Raw genomic sequence first — 13,080 nt, 5'->3', positions numbered from 1 at the left:
ACAGGTTCCCGAGATCGATTATCGGATATGGCCGATGGCTGATACACACACCTTTGAGCTCTGACACACACACCTCTCTCACATTCGATGGCCACATACATGCAAAGGCATGGTCATGTTCTTGGAATGAAGGGAACAATACCAGGTTCGGACTGTGGCAGGCCACCACAAAGCAGCGATTCTGCGGGTGAACAACTCCTTGACGAAGTCGGACGCCACCGCCAGACGCCTCCTCCCTCTTGATCTATGGCGCAGAACGATCACCCACCCACCTCACTCCAACCGGACGTGTCTCTGACATCTCAAGCATGTCAGGATGCTGTCCTAGGAACCAAAAATGACGTTTGACGGGGTCGAACCGCCGACCTTGTGCGCAACGCTACAACGCTCGCTCTCCGTGGAGAAGGAGTTGCTAGTGTTAAGCACACGCTCTAACCAACTGAGCTAAATCGCCGATGAAAACGGTCGTCTCCACGACGACTAGGAAGGAAGCGTCGACAAAGAATGAACTTGTCACATTATGTACATTGGGAAGGGGCATGCAGCGAGCTTGGTTTACGGCGTGGCCTCCACTAAGAGGTCATCCGCCACAAACAGCGTCTTGTCGCTCGCTCCCTTATCGCAAATGTGGTAATACTCTTCAGCTTCATGGAGACGCTGCTTTATGGGATGCCTTATACACTGTGCTGTCATCCTCGCCATGGGTGCATAGCTATGTCGTATCTCTCGGCCGTCTGGGCGTGTGCTAGATCCTCCTCGCCGTTCATCCATGTCTGTGGGGACTGTGGATCTCCCCCCAATGCTACGATACTATCAACACCTCCAGCTCAAGCAAACCTACCGCATTCACGTGTGTAGATACTTCGGGCACTGTGGCATAGACCGTTGCAGTCATGGCAGCACGTTTGGCCGCCTGGTTTAGGAACGAAGCGAAGATAGAAAAGAAGGAAAAAAAAAAAGAAACGGAAAAGCAAAGGAAATGAATCCTTGTTGGAATAGGGTTGTAAGCAGAGGATGTGCCTTCTATTTGAAGGCCTGTCCCCCGGACTGGCTGGGGAATCGTCAGCAACTAGACACTGCTATACACTGCCCGTCAAAACAAAGCAACGCACTGCCGCACTGACCAAAGGACTCGGCGTGCCGCCGCCACCGACGGGAGCTTTTTCCTCGCCTGCCGCCAGCCGACGGCCCCGGCAATCTTCGGCACCAAACACAATGTTCCCCCTTCGACTCGTCGGGCCCATCCCAACGCACCTACCTTTGCCATTCTCAACAACACCCATCCGCACTACCCCGAGTACTCGGTCCTGCATCCACAGATAAGGAGCCATGGCTGCCGACGATGACCGAGAAGCCAAACGTCCAAGGCGCACGTACCGCGCCTGTTGGCCGTGCCGAGGCGTGAGTTGAGTGTACGCCCGCCCTTTGGCTGTCAACTGACGCCGTCCTCAGAGAAAGCTCAAGTGTTCGTTTGGCGCAGACCCCAACCGGCCTTGGGATGGACCATGCGAGCGCTGTTTGCGTGAACAGCGAGAATGTCTGCGCGCCAAGCCCACTTTTGTGAAGGATCCAGTACCGAGGAAGTCGGACCTCGGCGAGGGTGTGTCTCAGCAGTCGACTCCCCAGCCCACCACCACCCGCACCACTGTCAACAACGCTAAAGCCTCCACCTCTGTGCGACCCACTGCGCCCACTCGCACAAGCTCCAATTCCCAGAGCCATACTGGAGGGTTCAACCACGACGTCGACGATGGTGATGACCCCCAGGGCTCGCCATCGAGCGACGACGAGGAGCAGCGCGACAGCGGCAACAAGCTCGTGTCGTCCCATCTCCAGAACCCTTCAGACGCGCTACGCCTGCTCGCATCAGCGTCAAGTCTGCAGTACCGTGCTGGCCCCAGTCATGCTACCCAGCCCAAGCCGAAGGACCCTCCACGGTCCAAGCAATGGCTGGGCAACAATGCTGCAATGTGGGGCCGGTGGTCGCCTATCCGGCAGGGCTGCCTGACTGTCCAAGACGCTAGAGCCTTGTTCAGCTTGTAGGTTAATTGTCTTGTGCTCACCGCTGACGGTAAAGCTTTGAGCTGGAGATGGCTCCGCTGTACTCTCTTCTCCACCCATCCATTTTCGAGCCGCAATACCTCGAGACCCTCGTCAAGTCAGAATCGTTGCTTCTTGGCAGCATCATCGTCATTGCTGCGCGTTACTCCAAGGTCCTGTCGGACAACCGTGGTGCAATCGTCCACAACAAGCTCTCCGTGTGGGTCCGCCAGCGTATCCTGGGTGTCATCGACGGCGATCCACTCCTCCGCACAATCTCGTCTGTCGAAGCGTTCCTCCTGCTCTCGGAATGGCCCATGCTTCCCGTCCCGACGTTCAACGAGCACGATACGACAGACGACGACGACGCTCCACCCGAGGAAGCACTCCTCCTCAAGCCCAGTACCCGATACGATGCCTACTCATGGGCGTACATGGGTATCGCGGTGCGACTCGCCCAGGAACTGGGCATCCACGACATTGCCAGCCTGTCGCAGACGAACACCGAGAACTCGTGGAAACAGAACCGAATGCTGAAGACGTGGATCCACTGCTACAATGCGGATAGACAGTGAGCTAGATATGGAGCACCGTTTAGCTAACCCGCAGCATTGCCATTCGCTTGGGACGAAACGCAGTCTTGCACGAAGCCATGAACTCGCGGTGGTGGGAGACGTTTTCGTCAGTCACATGGACGGACGGACGCACGCCACTCACGCGCGATCTGTGGACCTCGGACGCGTTCACGTTGGGGTCTCTTGCCCAACTGCTGGGTACCATCCAGGACCATCTCTGTGAGCTCAATCTCATCCTCCTAAGCTGACAACAGACCCCAACAAGGACGTGACCCGCAGCTTGCTCAATTCGGGCGCATGGGAGTCTTTCCTTCGCAGTCTGCGATTCGAGATCCGATACTCGAAACGTGCATGCCAGAACAAGCTCAGTGAGTTGAACATTGTTGAAGTCCGTCTAACATGCAGACGACGGCAGCGTCGCGGCGGCCCTCCTGCGCATCGAGTTTGACTATACAGTCTTGTACGCCTACTCGCTCGCGCTCCGCGCACTCCAGGGCAAGCTCCGCCGCCGCCGCCTGGCAGGCGACCTGCACTACCACTCACCGTCGTTGATGAACATGGTGGAAGGGCCCTGGGTTATGGACGCACTGGTGGCTGCGCGTTCCATTGTGGAAGTTGCCCTCAGCGTGCTGGAGGAACGGAACATTCTGCGATACTGCCCGTCTCGTATTTTCCAATACATCCTGTTCGCCACCACATTCCTGTACAAGGTGAGCTCTTCGACATGGACTTGCGAGCTGACTACAGGCCCTGGCGGCCGGAATGGTCGAGTTTGGCGAGCACAATGTCGCTGGCATGCTCGAAAAGCTCGTCAGCGCCCTGCGCAACGCGGCGATTGACGACGAGCACTTCCTGCACGGTTTCGCGATCCTTCTCAAACGCCTGGGCAAACACTGGCGCCCGCAGGACCGTACCTCGACATCCATCTTCAACCGCCCGGCGGCAGAGCGGCCTGAGAACGCCGACGACTGCCGCGCCAAGGCCTTCCTGGGGTCCGAAGCCCAAATGTCACTCGCTTCCAACCCGGCCCTACCCCCCATGGGTCCGACCCATGACAGCACCGTTGGCCCCACCACCACCAGCCTCCCCGACCTCCAGTCGTTCCAGTTTGACATTCCAGGCGTCGACTGGGCCAACCATTCGCTGTCTGGCGGCGCCACGTCAATGACGTTCAACGACCCGCGCGCCGACGACCTCATGTGGAACTTTGACCCCACGTTCCAGATGCCCGCCGCGGACCACGAGCAGGATATCCTGTTCCAGAGTATCTGGGACAACACCCAGACGGACGCGAGTCTGGGCGCCTCCAACCTGTACGCGACGCTGCTGGGCGACACACTGTCCTTCCCAGAAGGGTTTGAGGCCATGTGATGGACAGCACGGGGGGGGGGGCATGTTCCTTGCTTTCACCACACCACCGCCCAGCCTGCAATCCCGTCGAGAGTCCGGGTGGTATACACCCTGGAGTCGTCGGCAGCGCACCGCTTCCCAAAACATCGCCGAGGCGTGGGCACGGCTCCGGCGCGATCCGCTCTGGGTTGGGTGCACAGGGAAGTGACGATCGTCCTGCTAGGTCCAGAAGCTGTTGATGCGACTGTCACGTTCAAGTAGTAGATTATAAATGGTACATTGTCATTTCTGAGTCGTGGTCAGCCGCAGTCCCATCCCCGCAAACTCACAGATACAGGCTAACCAGCAAAGAGGCAGCGATGGAGCTCTCCATTAGATACCTGCCAGTGACTCAGTTGGCCCGGGCTGTGGGCGTCCTGCTGCTCCCAGAACTCCTTCAGGAGACGGATACCCGCTCGCGAGTCAAAGCACATGTGCGGACCGGGGTACTCGAGGAGGCTGAGGCAGGCGGTGCGCATCTCCATATCGGAGCCCAGGTGGAATCCAGCCAGCATGAGGGGCCACAGGAGCCTGCGGGTCAGTGGGAAAAGTGTTGGGGACAGCGACGACGTACCAGTTCATGCTGGGGCCCTTTTCGAAATCAAGCTCGCGTGCGAGCTCGATGATGGCGTGCGCACAGCTCACGATGCGTTCGTTGTCCTGGTCCAACCCGAGTACGTCGCGCATGAGCGCGATGCGCATGCCGTGGCGATAGCAGTGGTTACCGTACTGCGTGCGCACGTGGTACGGGGTATAGTTGAAGCCGTGGTCCCAGACCTGCAGCTCGGCGAGCAGGCCGTTGGCCGCGTCCTGGATTTCGCGCGGCGGGTTGCCGGACGCGGCGCCTTCCAACGCGATGCGCTCGCGGGCGACGCCAATGAGGGAGCATGCACGCGCCATGACGTCGACCATGCCGCGCGTAACGCCTGGAGGGTCAGCTTGGGACCTAGCGGCACAGCTTACCAAACTGCCGTTCGATGCTCTCCCACTCGACGTCCTTGCCGCTCCACCGCTCAATCTCAAAGAACCACGGCTCGAACGGTTGGCGGAGGATACACGGCCGCCTGCCCAGGGTCATGCACGCGATCACGTCTCGCACAGCCAGCTGTTCCAGGACAAAGCGGGTGGCAGAGAACTGGTTTTTGGGCAGGTTGGCGCACAGTTTTTCGGCACCGCCGACACGGTCGATCAGCGCCACGGCTTTGGCGAGCATGTCCTCCCACCCGTTGTCTGCAGCGAGCGTCTGCAATGTCAGTTGGAGTCAGACCGAAAACAACTCACGCATGCAACGGTGCAGGACAGCATGGCTGCTAACGCGCCCTCAATCTCGTCCGGGTAGCGCTCTGGGCCGGTGAGAATGTCGCGCAGCAGCTGCAGCACTCGATCTCGGGCGTCCGTGGCGATACGCTGCGCTACGCGTTGGTTGAGGGGGTCGTCGACATATTGCAGCCTCACGGCACCGACGGCGACGATAGCTGTTCGAATGGCATCGGTAGTCCTGCAGATGCTAGGCTGTCAGCTTGGATCAGTGAAGGTTAGCTCACCCAGGTGCGTGACGGAACACCAGCGGCGCGTGGATCGAGACCCAGGGGTTGAACTGGCCGCCTTGGTTGTATGGTCCAAGGAACGCGATAAGGTCCTCTGCGTGTTCAATGTAGTAGCGAAACGTTGCCATTTCGTCACTGCTGGGTCAGACACGGGATACAAGTATGTGTAGGGGATGACACCGCGATAAGACTCACAACCGAGGGAAGAAGGACGACAGGAGGGAGCTTGAGACGTCAGCGGCCGCTCTTCACGTCTTTCCACTCACGCATCGAGCATCAACGACATGCGAGTCCGACCCGAGATCCAGTCGATATCCCCCGTCAGCGCAGCTGGTGGTGGGATGGGTGCGCGAGGGGCAGTTGCCGCGACGGCGGCCATGAGGGCAACGGAGGACGACGGGGTGGAGTGGACCGCCGAGGCCGTCGACGGGCCAGCGACGGCGTTGGGCGGCGATGCGGCGCGGTCATTGGGAGGGGTGCTGGGTGCTGTCGACACGCCGAGGACCTTTCGCCGCCGCTTGCGAGGGTTGAGCGGTTTGTCGGGCCCATAGGCGCACTGGGAGGGTAGGTGTGAGTTGCTGAGACTGTTGTGGGTCACTCACGTCTCGTCCTCCGACGCGACAGCGCTCGCATACGGGCCTGCCCTCGTCGCACTTGACTCTGCGTGTCCTGCACGTGAGACATCCGTTGCGCGACCGCTGTAGCTGGTACTCGTCGGCAGCTGTGGATGACATCACGGGGGCGAGGAGGGAGATTGTGGGTGTGGATGAATTGAGGGAACGAGTGGATCGAAACGAGGTGCAGTGGATGGAGCCGAGAGACGAGAAACGCGTGGGGGGCGGTGGGGCCGTTCAGCCGTTCGGAACGAGCCCAAGAGTGACCGACGTACCCGTCTTGCCCACCTGGTGTGGGGCCTGTGGCCGCTTGATTGCGTTATCGCTGGTGTACCATGCATCGAGACGACACACTGCTGCGTCCAGGCCATTGCGTTCGTTCCCAGCTCCTTTGCATCCTCTACAACCTGTCTCTCTGCGCAATTACAACGATGGAAGGGCACGCTACAACTTGTGGTCGCCCTGGGACGCATACTCCTCCTCTTCAATGTACGCAGCCAGCGAGAACCAGCCCATCTCCGGTGTCCCCATCTCGGCCTTGGTGGAGGCAATCTCCTCGGGCCCAGCAACGACCATGGGGTCGTCGGGACGGCGGGCAGCGTCGGCCAGGAGCTGGGCCTTGCAGCACATTTCAAAGTTGATCTGCCTGGGCAAACGAGTCAGCAATCGCGCGGGGCACGCAATCAATCGTCAGCTCGATCAGCTCGCTTCACTCACCACCACGCCGCCTCGTCAATCGAGAGCTTGCCCATGGCGACGATACCGTGGTTCTGCAAGATGGCAATGCGCTTGCTGCCTGCCAAACCGGCGATACGCTCGCCCTCGCGGTTGTCAAAGACGGCGCCGCCAAAGGGGACCAGCACCATTTCGTCGGCGTACGAGCAGGCATCCTGGCTGATCATGTCGAGCACGCGGCCCAGCGACGAAAAGGCCTTGGTGTGCGGTCCGTGGACATGTACAATCGCCTGGATGCCCGCTGGGCCCTCGGTCCCGCGCACTTTATAGATCTGGGAATGGATCGAGCTGGCGCTGGCGTCGGTCGGCGAGCGGCCCTCGACCATGGCGCCGTCCGAGATGCGGCACCGCACGAGGTCCGACTGGCGCATGCGCGCAAAGCTCTTGCCCTGTGGGTTGACCCAGAACGTGTCGGGGTCGACGGGGTCGCGCACAGAGCAGTGACCGGCGATGCCCTCTGCAAGGCGGAACCGGTGCATGATGCGGAACACGAGCGCGAGGTGTTCCTTGCGGTAGACGCGCTCTTCCTGCGGGCTGGCAAAGACGGGCAGCATCGTCCGCGTGGGGCCCACCTGCACCTCTGCAAAGGGCGACGCATGGAGGTCGGTCGTCATGGGGAAGCCAGACGTCGCTGGCGAGGGCTGGAGGGTGGGTTGGCCACGGAGGTGGAGCGTGGGGGCTCCCGTGGTGGTGGTGGAAGTGTTCGATGGGGTTGGCATGGTGTTCAATTTGGAATGTGTCGTTGGGGGCTTGGGAACGGCTCAGCAATGTGTCTCTTCTTATAGCATGCGAGACAGTGAGAGATAGAGATAGATAGAGAGAGAGATAGAGCTATCTTTACACGACATGCATCGTCTAATATGGGCAACCCGTCGCTTGGGGCCGATTGCTCCTCGTCAATCGCGAATCGGTCGTGGCTCGTAACGAGGTCACGGACATGGCCAACGGGCGAGCTGTCGGCCTACTCTTGGGTGTGTACATCTCGCAGCAACCGTTGCTTTCGTCTGCTCCATACATTCTCTCACGAAACATGGACTCTGAGCGCATCCAGCGGGTACACCGCGCCTTCTTCCCCACCCATGGTCCCACGCCACTGCGCTCCGTGCCCGACATTGCGGCCCAGCTGGGCGTCAAGGCCGTCTACGTAAAGGACGAGTCGCAGCGGTGTGGGTTGCCGGCGTTCAAGATTCTCGGCGCCAGCTGGGCCATTGCCAGCCTCCTGTCCGAGCGGTGGGGTGTGGACCCCTGGGACATTGAGGCGCTCAAGACAATGGCCAAAGAGGAGCCCGGCTTGACCATCTTCACTGCCACGGACGGTACGTCTGTGTTTTTTACCCGAGAGATAGCGAGGTGGGCAACCAACCGATCAACCGACTGACGCGAGCCTTCAGGAAACCACGGACGCGCCGTCGCCCGCACTGCTGCGCTTTTGGGCCTCCAGTCACACATCTACGTGCCGGCCACTGTCGAGCAGTGGTCGATTGACGCCATCAAGTCGGAGGGCAGCGGGCCCGTCACGCCCGTGGACGCAGACTACGATGGGGCCGTGGCCGCGGCGTCGGACGCGTCCGATGCCGCCGGCAGTCTCGGTGTGCTGATTCAAGACATGAGCTGGGACGGATACCAGCTCGCTCCTGCGAGGATCACGCTGGGATACATGGCCATTTCGTCCGAGATTGAGTCGCAGGCGTCGATCCCACCCACCGCCGTCGTCGTCCCCGTCGGCGTGGGCAGCCTGGCACACTCGGTCGTGCAGTGGTTCCACCGCCCGGAATCGACAAAGTCGACACGCATCATCACCGCCGAGCCGGACGCCGCACCGTGTCTGCACGAGTCGCTGAAGAACGGCAAGGAGACCACCACGCCCGGCACGAGGTTCACCGTTATGCCCGGCCTGAACTGCGGGACAGTATCGCCATTGGCCTGGCCGGACCTCCAGGCGGCAGTCAAGCCGCAGGACGCCATGGTAGTCACCGACGTCGAGGCCGAGCAGGCCGTCAAGGACTTGATCGCCAACGGCGTCTCCGCTGGCCCATGCGGCGCTGCGCCTCTTGCGGCGGCACGTAAAGTTCAGTTCAAGGCCGACGACGTCGTGGTTCTCATCTGCACCGAGGGACAGCAGGACAAGTAGACACCGTGTAGTTGCATTTTTACCGGTTTTCGCAAAAACGTGAACAAACTGTCACAAATTCTGCACTGTCCAGCCGACACGGCGAGCCCCCTCACAGATCACAGACTAACAGTTGCCCCTCAAGGTGACACCGACGTAGGGCCCCATGTGCACCTCGCTGTCGACGTACTGTACGATACTGGCAAGCCAGTTCAGCGGCTCCTCGTACTTGTCTGCACAGTGCGAGTTCTCCTGTCCGGAACAGACGAGCGGGTCGAGGCTGCCCAGCTTGTCGAGGAAGACCTCGTTGCCCGAGTGGCGGAACCCCCACGCCAGCGGCGGGAGGTGCGGCACGGGGTCGTTAAAGTTGACCATGTGCTGCGAGCGCTCGCCCATCGTCGCATCCACATAGTCTGCCCATGCCGGGTTCCCGACGCGCGCCGGGGCAAACGTGCGCACGTAGACTGTCGCGCTCGAGCCCAGCAGCGAGGTGAGGTACACGCCGAGCATCTGTCCGACGGCACCGCCGAGACTGTGTCCGAGGACAATGACGTTGGTGGTCCCGCCCTGGACGGCTGCCTGGACCGTGGGCGCGAGACTGGCGGCCACGCGCGTCGTGGCGCCGTAGAACCCGGCATGCACCATCCCACCTGCAGCCTTGATGCCGGGGTAATACGTTTCGCTCGGGGTGACGAGGACAAAGTTGACGTCGTTGGCGAGGGACGCCGGGTCGTTGGAGTTTGTACCGCGGATACCGATGATGAGGTGCGAGCCGTTATTGACAACGTAGTCTGAGTGTCAGTGGTTGGCAGAGAGACAATGTGTCCTTACGGACAGGTGTGGCGCCGTCGTCGCCGCCCGTCATCAACACGGTGTTTTTGCTGCTCCCACCCAGGAGGTTGCAGTCGGCACACGACCATGCCTTGACTGAAGTCAGGTTGCAGTATGTGGCTCTGGGGTTTGTCAATACCGTACATATCCTGCTCGGACACACGATTGGTAACGAGCGAGCGTGGCCCAGGTGGACGCCACGTCCATGGCCATGGGCGGCGCGGGGCCATTGGTCACCCAGTTGGACGCACGCTCCTCAACGGTGGTCTCGGTGAACCCCCGTTCGACAGGAGCACTGGCCGCACGGCGCTCCATCTCGTCGAATGCCCGGGCGTCGAGGTTGTCGACAGGCGCGGCGAACGCAAGCTGGGCGAATAGTGCTGCTATGGTGGCGGTGATTGTGGTCGTCTTCATGTTGAAACTGGCGAGAGAAAGTGAGCGACCCAAGAGACAGTATGGACTTGGCACACTGCTTATGTACCATACCCCCTGCTCAACACCATGTGGCCGCTCATGCAGACGGGAGTCATTATGCCGTGACCAGCTCATGTTTCCTGTTCAACTGGCATGCCACCCGAGATGGCTTGGTGTCGGTTGCTGATATGACTCGGGTGCCTGGAGACAGTCACCCCCCCCCCCCCCCCCCTCTTGTTTGGTTCCAGATGTCAACGGCGACAACATGGCCGTCACGCGCGTTCCAGCGTCGCTCATGCATCGTCAATGCTCAGACCTACAGTAGGTGGCATGCACATTGGCCTCCGTGCACGACCGGAATGCGGCAGAGGGAGGTACCGGAACGGGTGGGGCTTTGTCCACTGTCCACTGTTGTTGGCACGGTGCCTCTTCCCGCAGCAGGGTTTGTATTGCTCCATATGGGTAAGTTCGTTACACGAGTGACATTGCCAGCCAATACAGGACAACAGGACAACAAGAGAGGACCATGGCACTCTCCGAACCCCGTTTTAAACGACTTCTCGCACAGGTCCAGGTCAGAACGACCACACACAGGTCTGCTTACGAACAGCGGCGCTTGCCGGCGCTCCAAGGATATGGCCTAACGAGGGTTTGAGCCTAACCCACCAAACCTCTTCTCACAAGCCCCAGCACTGCCAATCGCTACGCCATCGTGTCAGCTCTGGAGGTGGCAGGACAGTGAGCATCCCAGTCCACGGAGTTACGCCCTGGTGACAACAGTATCCATCCCACTCGCTCCATCTCACTCCCTCAGGCGTCCACAAGATCCCATTTACAGTACTTGAAGTACGCGTTCTCGAGACATGGGTTACTCATGTAGCCCTGGGCGTACACACCAATGTGGACGCCGGTGAAGAGCGGGCTGAGATTGTCCGAGGAGACGCTGCCTACCACGACCTCGGCGCCGTTGCCGGCGACAAACGAGAACGTGTACTCTAGGGTACGCGCGCGGATGAACATTGTCACTGGGCCTGAAGGCGGGATGGCGCTCGAGGTCGACTGCCTGGGTCAGATTTTGGCCGCGACAAGGTCAAGTCTAGTGTACAACTTACCACAAACTCATCTGCATCCCCGACCGGACGCTTGAACACGACCTCGCGGCCGTGCTCGGTGCCACGCACACCTAGTGACGCGTACGCTCCGCGCGCAATCCATGCGACGGTACCTGCTTCCTCGCCAAACTTGGGGGAGAAGTCCACCTCGGTCGACCAGTCGAGGTTGAACGCGGTCTGTTTGCGGAGCAGTAGGGAAGGGCAGTGGTCGACGTCCAGCGTATCCGGGCCGCCACGAAGCGCGAGGCCGCGCGGGGAGACCGCGTAAGTCGTCCGCAGCGGGACCCGGACGTGGTACCAACCCAGCGAGAGGGTCTCTGTGTCAAACGCGTCCTCCCAGTGGGTTTCCACTGGCAGCTGCACGCCAAAGTCGGCCGTGCCCTCGAGGTCAATGTCCTTGCGGCCGTTGACGACAGGCCAGCCATCGACCCACTCGACGGGGACGAGGAACGTCTCTCGGCCCAGCTGCGAGGGCATGCCGCCCATCCCCGTCGTCGTGCGGCGGACGGGGAAGACGGGCCGCACACCGAGACACACGCCCACCCACTTGCCGTCGTCGCCCGCCACGAGATCGAGGTGGCCCGTGTTCTGGACACGCGGGTGGCCGTGGTTGAATATGAGGGGGTTGACACCGTCGGGGGGCGGCAGGTACGGGCCCATGGGCTGCGCGGCGCGATACACGCACTCGCGGTGGCCGCCCTCGGTGCCGCCCTCGGCGACGAAGAGGTAATACATGCCCTCGTGCTTGATGATGTGGCATCCCTCGGCGACGTTGAGGGGTGACTGGCGCGCGAGTACGGGAGGCGACAGCGTGGTTCCGGTGGCGAGGTCAATTTCGGTAATCCACGACTCGAGGTTCTTGACCGGGTTGCTGACGGGCCCAGTGAAGCGGTACCGCGTGACGGTATGGTACACCCTATCGTCGTCGTCAAACAGGAGCTGGGCTGTTAGAGAAATGATCTTGAAGACGGCGCCACGAGCCACTCACGTCCTGGTCAAACCCGACGTCCTCAAAGTACACGGCGTCGCTCCATTTTGAGTCGTCAAAGATGTCGTCGGTCCAGACGTAGAATCCGCTCGAGATCATCTCGCGTGGCTAACCTGTCAGCTACATCCCCCAACAGAGAAGCCTACCCACCGGTGTAAACCTTGCTCGCCAGAAACACGAGCAGATCATGTACCACCTGCCCTTGTTGTAGCGGAACGTGGGCGCCCACAGTCCCGCCGACGTCTCGACGGTACGCATGTCGACGCCTTGCGAGCGGCGGTTGATTGCATGGCCAATGATCTGAAGTGTCAGCTGGAGTGCATCACTTCCACGCGCCAGCTGCACACACCTTCCAGTTGACCAGGTCTGTACTGTGGTACACGGGCAGTCCGGGAAAGTATTCAAAAGTGGACGTCGAGAGGAAGTAGCCCTTGCCCGGCACATGGCAGATGGACGGGTCGGGGTTGAACCCAGGGATCACTGGGTTGCGGTACGTGTTGGCCATGGTCACGGGTGTGCTCTTGCTGTGGATAGGGTGTTACGATGCTCTCAACATCGGTTTAAGAGCGGTTGCTGCGGAAGAGTTGGGTCGATGGACGTCACTGCCGAAGGGGTTGTGCGGGGCAACATGTCGTCCGGCCGGACCGGCGGGCCGAGCGGTAGTCCATAGGCTACAACGCACCGAGAATGGACCGGAGTAGCTGAAACGGTGCGCGGACACCGGG

General features: G+C 60.7%; 6 protein-coding genes and 1 non-coding gene across 7 annotated transcripts; 2 read left to right on the top strand and 5 right to left on the bottom strand.

Moving 5' to 3' along the window:
• Positions 1 to 338: 338 nt before the first annotated feature.
• On the bottom strand, positions 339 to 454 carry EHS24_008212. The gene has a single exon. It is a non-coding gene; the product is annotated as a tRNA-Val (tRNA).
• An 875-nt stretch (positions 455 to 1,329) lies between these two features.
• EHS24_008211 (uncharacterized protein) lies at positions 1,330 to 3,986 on the top strand (the record flags this gene model as incomplete). Its single annotated transcript, XM_028623530.1, has 7 exons — positions 1,330 to 1,401; positions 1,453 to 2,039; positions 2,078 to 2,611; positions 2,650 to 2,834; positions 2,870 to 2,983; positions 3,021 to 3,325; positions 3,363 to 3,986. The coding sequence occupies 7 exons, from the start codon at positions 1,330 to 1,332 to the stop codon at positions 3,984 to 3,986; spliced, it is 2,421 nt and encodes an 806-aa protein (XP_028476463.1).
• Positions 3,987 to 4,247: 261 nt separating this feature from the next.
• Positions 4,248 to 6,285, bottom strand: EHS24_008210 (uncharacterized protein; the record flags this gene model as incomplete). The annotated part of the gene is made up of 9 exons (XM_028623529.1): positions 4,248 to 4,253; positions 4,346 to 4,535; positions 4,579 to 4,930; positions 4,968 to 5,247; positions 5,286 to 5,502; positions 5,549 to 5,686; positions 5,747 to 5,776; positions 5,818 to 6,107; positions 6,154 to 6,285. The coding sequence occupies 9 exons, from the start codon at positions 6,283 to 6,285 to the stop codon at positions 4,248 to 4,250; spliced, it is 1,635 nt and encodes a 544-aa protein (XP_028476462.1).
• A 324-nt stretch (positions 6,286 to 6,609) lies between these two features.
• EHS24_008209 (uncharacterized protein) lies at positions 6,610 to 7,619 on the bottom strand (the record flags this gene model as incomplete). The annotated part of the gene is made up of 2 exons (XM_028623528.1): positions 6,610 to 6,811; positions 6,883 to 7,619. 2 exons carry the CDS (start codon positions 7,617 to 7,619, stop codon positions 6,610 to 6,612), a joined length of 939 nt encoding a protein of 312 aa, XP_028476461.1.
• Positions 7,620 to 7,837: 218 nt separating this feature from the next.
• On the top strand, positions 7,838 to 9,031 carry EHS24_008208 (uncharacterized protein; the record flags this gene model as incomplete). Its single annotated transcript, XM_028623527.1, has 2 exons — positions 7,838 to 8,216; positions 8,292 to 9,031. 2 exons carry the CDS (start codon positions 7,838 to 7,840, stop codon positions 9,029 to 9,031), a joined length of 1,119 nt encoding a protein of 372 aa, XP_028476460.1.
• Positions 9,032 to 9,136: 105 nt separating this feature from the next.
• Positions 9,137 to 10,255, bottom strand: EHS24_008207 (uncharacterized protein; the record flags this gene model as incomplete). Its single annotated transcript, XM_028623526.1, has 3 exons — positions 9,137 to 9,801; positions 9,842 to 9,932; positions 9,986 to 10,255. The coding sequence occupies 3 exons, from the start codon at positions 10,253 to 10,255 to the stop codon at positions 9,137 to 9,139; spliced, it is 1,026 nt and encodes a 341-aa protein (XP_028476459.1).
• Positions 10,256 to 11,065: 810 nt separating this feature from the next.
• Positions 11,066 to 12,860, bottom strand: EHS24_008206 (uncharacterized protein; the record flags this gene model as incomplete). Its single annotated transcript, XM_028623525.1, has 5 exons — positions 11,066 to 11,314; positions 11,368 to 12,306; positions 12,356 to 12,463; positions 12,506 to 12,655; positions 12,705 to 12,860. 5 exons carry the CDS (start codon positions 12,858 to 12,860, stop codon positions 11,066 to 11,068), a joined length of 1,602 nt encoding a protein of 533 aa, XP_028476458.1.
• Between the last annotated feature and the right edge of the window lie 220 nt (positions 12,861 to 13,080).

Source organism: Apiotrichum porosum (assembly GCF_003942205.1).
Source record: "Apiotrichum porosum strain DSM 27194 chromosome Unknown scaffold_6, whole genome shotgun sequence".
In the NCBI taxonomy this organism is placed as follows: Eukaryota; Fungi; Basidiomycota; class Tremellomycetes; order Trichosporonales; family Trichosporonaceae; genus Apiotrichum; species Apiotrichum porosum.
This window is presented reverse-complemented; position numbering and strand designations above follow the sequence as displayed.